General features: G+C 61.2%; 2 protein-coding genes across 2 annotated transcripts in view; both read right to left on the bottom strand.

The window, feature by feature from the left end:
- FAM50A (family with sequence similarity 50 member A) overlaps positions 1–212 on the bottom strand; it is a 10,098-nt gene extending 9,886 nt beyond the window's left edge. Inside the window, exon 1 of the mRNA XM_004390613.2 lies at positions 10–212. Within this exon, the coding sequence (XP_004390670.1) occupies positions 10–120 (111 nt within the window). The 5' untranslated portion in view covers positions 121–212. The remainder of the gene's footprint in view (positions 1–9) is intronic.
- Positions 213–755: 543 nt separating this feature from the next.
- Positions 756–6,652, bottom strand: GDI1 (GDP dissociation inhibitor 1). The gene is made up of 11 exons (XM_004390590.2): positions 6,451–6,652; positions 5,288–5,395; positions 5,041–5,140; positions 4,771–4,905; positions 4,083–4,281; positions 3,734–3,865; positions 3,031–3,130; positions 2,375–2,546; positions 1,993–2,137; positions 1,803–1,857; positions 756–1,712 (listed from the first exon to the last, which is right to left on the bottom strand). Exons 1-11 carry the CDS (start codon positions 6,493–6,495, stop codon positions 1,560–1,562), a joined length of 1,344 nt encoding a protein of 447 aa, XP_004390647.1. The 5' UTR covers positions 6,496–6,652; the 3' UTR covers positions 756–1,559.
- Between the last annotated feature and the right edge of the window lie 215 nt (positions 6,653–6,867).

The following is a 6,867-nucleotide window of genomic DNA, read 5'->3' as shown; positions in this document are numbered from 1 at the left end:
GGCGCGCACCTCGGCGATCCGCTGCTTCATCTGCTCCATCTGCTCGCGCTGCTTCTCCCGCTTCTTCATCAGGTGCATGGCGCGGCCCGCCTCACTCGCGGCGCCCTTGTACTGAGCCATGGCGGCGGCGGCGGTGGCGGCGGCGGCGGCGGCAGCGGCAGCAGCAACAGCGACGGGCCGAGTCTCGGCAGCGACGGCGACTAGGGCGTCAGCTGACGCTGTGACGTCCGCCACCCGAGGACGCCATGGGCTCCGCCCCGCGCGGCCGGCCCCGGCACGTGACCGCCGACCGCCCCGCCCCGGCAGGCGGTCCCTCGGCGTCTTCCCACCCGAGGTCGAACCCTACCGCCTCTGCGTCCCCGCCTTGAGGGGGTCTCCAGCCCGGGTCCCTCTGCTCCTTCCGGCTGGAGGCAGGAGCCCCGAAGTCCTCTGCCCCTCCCCACCCCGCGTGGAGCCCCTCCCGAGGCCAGGTCCCAGTCCCCCGGTGCTTCCTACACCGGACCCTGAAACGGTTGCAGTCCTGCGGCCAACACCAACTGGCCGAGCGGCCTGGGCAGGTCGATTGGACCCCAGCTGCTTCTGTAAAGGCCCCTTTGGTTCCGCAGCCCTAACTCGTGACGTGATGAAATCGCCTTTTACGGTGTCTTGGTTTGGCCCAACTCTCACGGGACTGGACGAAGCGCAGCCGCAACCTCAGGCTCCTACAGCCCAGCACCCAGCCTTTCCCTAATAAAGCTAAAGAGCCAGGCTCAGGTTTCAACACAGGTTTATTGGGAGTTTTGTCTGTGAATACACTAGAGGTCGGGAAGGGCGCACATTCACTTTGCAAGGTTAGGGTTTCCCACCACTAAAGGATAGGCATGGACTGGAGCGGGGAACACTGTGGTTTGGATCCGTTTTCCCACCTCCTTCAGCTTTGCTCAAATTTCTTTTTTCTCTCGCCAAGAACCAGAGGACACAAACACAAAGGCAAGAAACACAAACAGCAAGATCAACCTCCAACCCGGCTACACCCAGGCCTTTTCCCCGTCCCCAGACTGTGCCAGGGCTGGGAAGGGTCCAACTCAGATCGCACAAAAGGCTCAGACGGGACCGAGGTTAATAAATTAGAATAAGTTACGTGGGGAATGCAACTTTGTGCTGGGAGAGCCCCTTCTCTTCCAACACACACAAGACTTGGTGGGGGGAGGCGGGGTATCTCCAAAGGCCACTAGGGAGGGGAGTGAGAGCGGTGGGGACAGAAGTCAGCGCTTACTCCATGTTCTTCCCAAACCGAGCAGAAGAATCAGGAGTAGGGGGAAGAGACACACAAGGAAAAGAACCCTCTTTTTCCAGGATAAAGGAATGGCCAGTAAAGAATGCTACCCAACCCCCCATCTCCCAAACCATCGCTAAGGTTAAGGGTTTGGTCAGTGAATCAATGAGGTGGGTGATGGGGACCGGGGTAGGGGAAGCAGAGGATGCCAGAAACAGGAGGGCCAGCCCCAGCAGTCTTCCCCGACTGAGGAGTGGGCTGGGGAGGGCACCAGGGCTGGGGCGGGCGGGCAGGCGGGCGGCAATCACTGGTCAGCTTCGCCGAAGACGTCGTTCTGTTTGCGCTTCATGTTCTCAAAGTCAAAGGCCGAGCCTACCATGCGTTTGTAGATGTCTTTGATGTCATTGCAGGTTGTCTCAAAGTGGGTGGTAGCATCATAAGAGCAGGAACAGAACACCTGGAAACAGCCAGCCAGGGGCCTTGGGTGAGGTGGACAGTGGCCCTGGTGGGCAGCCAGGAGCCAGGGAGCCAGGGCAGGTCTGCTTACCTGGCTCTCGGAGCCATCATCGATGGGCTCATACAAGTCACTGATGGCCACAAACCTGAGTGAGGGGCGGATGAAAGGGAGAGGACAGGCCTCACAACGGGTCCCCCTCCCAGCCCTCCCCAAGAAAGCCCCTCAGTTCCCTTCTTCCTCCTGGGGCTCAGGCCAGCCTCCAGATGCCCCAGCGTCTCACTTCTGATCAATGGGCTCCAGCAGCTCCAGGGCTGGCTCTATCTCCTTCTCAGGCTCCGAGGTCTCCACCGTGGTGCTGGCGATAGCAATGTACTTGCCCTGTGCGGCCACGTTGTGCGCGTAGGAAATCATGCACACGTAGATGTCTGCCACAGTAAGTGCTCAGTTAACGAAGACGGAGGACGCACAGCCACGTGCGTGGGAGGGGGGGGGCTGGTGGCCTGCCCGCCCCCTACAGCCCTGCACCATGGGCAGTGCCACAGAGAAGAGTCCAAGGGAAACCATCCAAGCCCTAGGGCCCCATTTCTTCCCTGGAGGAACCAGGCAAGGAGCCCCAAGTCTGAAGGAATGCACTAGAGAAGCCCCGCCGGGGCTCTGCTTACCCGACTTCCTGTTGACCTGGTTCTGGGGGATGATGATTTGGCAGGAGTTGGCATCGTTGGTGTTCTTGATAGGGTGGCTCAGGATACAGATGATCCGGATCACCTGGCCTGCCTTCCGCACTCGCTCCGGGATGTAGCTGGGGTCACAGATCAGCTGCTTGCAGCGGGCCACCTGTGAAGGCACAGGAGAACTTGGTCCTGGGTCCTATCACTTCCCTAGGTGGTCAGAGGGCAGGGCCCAAACCTAGGGGTGGCAGCTCCAGCAGGCAGAGGCCTCTCTGAGCCGTCACTGCCTGCCCCTCCTGCAACACACAGCCCTGCTCTGCACGAGGCTCCCAGCCTGCTCAGGGACACAGGCCCTGAGGCACAGAGCTGGGCTAACCCCCGCTGCTGAGCCACCGTGATTAGGGACACTCTGGACCACCTACACAGTGCACAGGCTTTTAGACATCTCTTGTTGACAGGAATGACTACAGAGAGTGCTTCTGTACCCCAAGTCCCTAGCACACAGGCCCTCGGCGCTAAGTAGCAGCAGACCCCCCAGTCAGAATCACCAGGAACACGGAGCCCCTGTAAAGCCTGGCCACGCCCTGCCCAGACTGGTCTGCCCGCACTGCATGGAGAACGCAGAGTGGCTGTCAGGGGAGCCGGCTTACCTCTCCCTCGGACTTCACACCCACCACCTTGCCATTCTCCATGATGATGTCGTCCACAGGTTTGTTCAGCATATATGTCCCGCCGTAGATGGCACTCAATCTGGGGGTGGGGGTCGGGGTGGGGGTGAAGTCTCCTTGCCAGGAGCAGCAGGCACCTGGTGCCACTGCCCCATTCCCCACCCTGTCCCTGGGGTGCAGAGAAGGCCGCCCCAGGCTGGGCAGAAGACCAGAAACCCAGCTGCTTGTCCCAGCAGCTCTGCCACTGCCACAAACTCAGGGCTGAACTCAGTGCACTCGTTCCTCTCTGGAGCTTCTGCCCAAAGTATTCTCCAGAGGACTACGTGAGGGTGGCACGAGAGTACAGTTCCACATGGAAATGGCCCGTGGAACCAAAAACCAAGGAAGTTCCGAAGAAGAGCCAGCTATTGACTGAGCCCTGAATAAAGATTCTGGGGCCCCAGGGCCCAGCCCTAGTGCTGCCTCAGACTCAAACTGTGAGCTGCGCAATCCAGGTTAGTGGAGAGCTCGCTCTTTGCGTCTAGCATCAACCCACTGCTGCTCTGCCCACACCTCCAAAGTGTCGCAGAAAGTAAATTCAAGTCACAGAGAGAGTGAAATCGCTACGAGGTACTTAAGGTGGCCATTTTATCGTCTGCGCTTAGCTCTGCTGGGTAATACCAACTGAAGAAAGCCACGCCCTCACCTTGCAAATCCCTGGGGCAGCTCACCGAGGCCGTAGAGAGGGTAGAGATACGGGCTTTTCCCATACCGGGCCAGGGACTCACTGTACAGCTTGATGCGGTTGATGGTCTCGAGACAAGGCTGATCCAGGTAGCTGAGGGAGCACAGGAAGATTCTCAAATAGCAGAACCCCACCCCGGCTCACCCCCACCCCGGCACTGGGCCAGCCTCCCCACCCCCTGGGGAAGAACTACGGGTCACACGCAGGAATAACAGCTGAGTGGGTGGCTGAGTACAGGGGACGCAGAAGGCAGGTGTGTCAAGGGCAGCGTTCGAGGAAGGGGGCCGCCCCCATCCCAGCTTCCCCTCACTCATCAGTGCGATAGAGCGCCAGGGCATGGCCAGTGAAGTCAATGACGTCCTGGCCCAAATCAAACTTCCGGTAGACATCACGCATGCTGGTAGTCTGGGGGTCAACCCCTTCAAAGGTCTTGGGGTCATTCTCATCGAAGTTTGCCACAAACACCAGGAACTTGCGGAAGCGCCGTTTCTCAAACATGCCCATCAGATCTGAAAAAGACGTGAGGGGAATCCTCTCGCCACTAAACCATAAACCCCTTCTTCCCACCAGGTTAGCACAAGAAGCCAGGACCCCGAGCTCCCAACTGAGTGCTGTCACTGACTACTTAGATTAATCTCTCCGCCTCTCCAGACCTCAGTTTCCCCATCTATCCAAAGACCAGCTGGGCTGCACAGGCTCTAAGCACCCTTCCGGCTCTAACACTTGGGGATGTTTCACAGATCAAGTGAAAACTCTTTCAGAGGCTGAAGTCTTTCAACAGGAGGCCCCTCCACACCTCCCCACGTCTGGACTTCCTCCCGGCAACAAGCCCTGAGACGCAGTGGGCAACCAGGGAGCAGAGCCAGCGGCCTCTGGTACTGCATGGCAAATGGAAGCCTGGGTCGGGAGCACCCTGCCCTGGACCTTTCCACCCCTCCTAAGGACAGCCTCCCTCCCTGACTTCCCACTGTTCTCTGGCCCAGGGAACCCGCACTCACTGGAAGCCAAGGCCTCGGTCTCAGTGGACGGCACTTTGTAGATCTTGCCCCCCTTGTAGACGAAGCTGCCCTCTACCACTTTGAAGTCCAGGTAGCGGGTCACCTCTGTGTACAGCAGCATCTTCACCAGCTGCCCTGCAGGCGAAGGAAAGCAGCAACGTCGGCACAGCTCCCTCCTTCTAACTAGCCTGGCTACTCCTTCTCTAGAGCCTGACCTGCCTCTGGTCTTCCCAATCACCCCCCCCCCGATACCTTCTTTGTCCCCCTCACCATTGGCCATCAGGAATTTGGGGATCAGGTCAACATTCCAATCTCGGCCCCGGCCCATTGACTCAGAAGGCCCCTCCGGGAACTGAAAACGCTTATACAGCTACAAGCAGAGGAGAGAAAGAGAGATACCTCAGGGCCATCCCCTCCCTCCGCAGCCCCCAGCCCTGTTGCCCAGAGAACGTGGGGAGCTGCCTCAACCCCATGAGAAGGTTGAGGAGAGGGATGAAGGGGTGGGGCCGAACCTCACCTCCTCCAGGGGTGTGATGGAGGAGCTCTCCCCCCCATAGTAGGGATTCCGGTCCATATGCAGCACCTTCTTCCCATTGACAGACATGATGCCAGACAAGATGCATTCCTGGGGGGGGGGGCGAGGTGACAGTCTCTACACTACCCTCCCCCACATTCCCACCAGCAGCCCTGACTGCCCCCCACCGCAAAACCCGAGACGAGAGCAAATCTAGGAAAGGACCCTGCCCCGGTGGACAGCTCCTCCTCACCCCGGCTGGTCACCTGACCTAAAACCGGAGGCCAGAGCTTCAGGGAACTTCTCCTTTATAACCTCGCTGAGCCAGGAAGTGAACAAGAAGAGAAATACCGGAGGCTGAGGTAGAGACCATCCACACACCCAGAAAGCATCCATCCAGGTTGGGCTGCCGGGAGAAGGCAGCTAAGACACAATGAGCCAAACGAGGCGAGCGCGCTAGACCTCGAGGCCCGAAGGTTCCGACCCCGACCGTCCGGCCGCCCGCGTCTGCGGCCGCTATCCAGCCGGGCTGGGGCCACGGGGAAGAAGCCCCAGTCAGTGTCACCAACCCAAGGACAAAGGCTGCGGATCCGACTCAGCCCTCGGTCGCCATGGGAAACTAGGGTGGGGGAGCGGAACGTGCTCACTGGCCCCACTGCTGCTGCTTCTGGAACATTCGCTGGGTCCCCCGGCCCCAGAAACAGCTGGGGAAACGGGATGAAGGCCTGCCCCAGCGAGGCACCCTGAGCCGAGGTGCTGATATCTCATCCTCCACCCGATTAGCGCAAGATGGGGGGCCGGTGGGCGGGGTCGGAGCATCGGGGCGTCGCCCGAGCGGGGTGCGTTTCCCAGCCTAGCAGGCTGGGTGAAAGGGTCGGGGAGGGGCGGAGGTACGGGCCCGGGATCGCGGGGGCCGGCCGGGAGGGGGGACCCGCTGAGAAGGGGACGCGGCAGTGGGTAGGAATGATGCTGTGAGAGAATGGCGGCGGAGGCTATCTTTTCGGGGGACAAGGAGAGCCGGGGGCGTCCGGCGCTGGGGCTGGGAAGCTGAGGGGACGGGAGAGGACGGCAGGTCGGGCCGGCGTCGTTTGGGAACTGCATCATCGCAGGGATGGGTGGTCGCGATGTGGAGCCACGGGCCCCCGATGCCGCGAGGGCGGACTCACGGTGAGGCCGGTCCCCAGCACGATCACATCGTATTCCTCGTCCATGGCTCAGCCCTCGATGCCAGCGCCAGCTCCGGCTGCTCCGGCTCCTCCTCCTTCACCACGGCCGCCGCTGCCGCCACTGCTGCTGCTGCTGCCGCTGCTGCCGCTGCCGCTGCCGCCGCTGCCGCCGCCGCCGCCGCCGCCGCACTGGACCAAAGATGGCGGCGCGACCCTCAGACGTTCGACGCCTCCGCCGCGTCAAAGAGTTCCGGCTCCTCCCCGCCCCGCGCCGCTCTCAGGCGTTGCGCCGCCTCCGCAGCACGCGTCCCTTTAGGGCGGCCGGGGCTCGGGCTCGAGCACCAGCGCGGCACTCCGGGATGCCCGTTTCTGAGGCCCCTACGGGGAGCGGGGCGGGGCGGGCAGTGTGGTCGGTGC

This window comes from Trichechus manatus, unplaced genomic scaffold (assembly GCF_000243295.1).
Source record: "Trichechus manatus latirostris isolate Lorelei unplaced genomic scaffold, TriManLat1.0 scaffold00309, whole genome shotgun sequence".
NCBI classification, from domain to species: domain Eukaryota; kingdom Metazoa; phylum Chordata; class Mammalia; order Sirenia; family Trichechidae; genus Trichechus; species Trichechus manatus.
The sequence above is the reverse complement of the archived record's forward strand: the minus strand, read 5'-3'. Positions and strand labels throughout refer to the sequence as shown.

Bases quoted from the DNA above. Each gene is read 5' to 3' on its own strand.
- GDI1 (XM_004390590.2), bottom strand. From the start codon at position 6,495: ATGGACGAGGAATACGATGTGATCGTGCTGGGGACCGGCCTCACC. The intron at 2,547-3,030 runs GTAAGCCGGCTC...GTGCCTTCACAG, and splicing joins GTGTGAAGTCCGAGGGAGAG to GTGGCCCGCTGCAAGCAGCT. The intron at 2,138-2,374 runs GTAAGCAGAGCC...TTACTGTGGCAG, and splicing joins CCAGGTCAACAGGAAGTCGG to ACATCTACGTGTGCATGATT.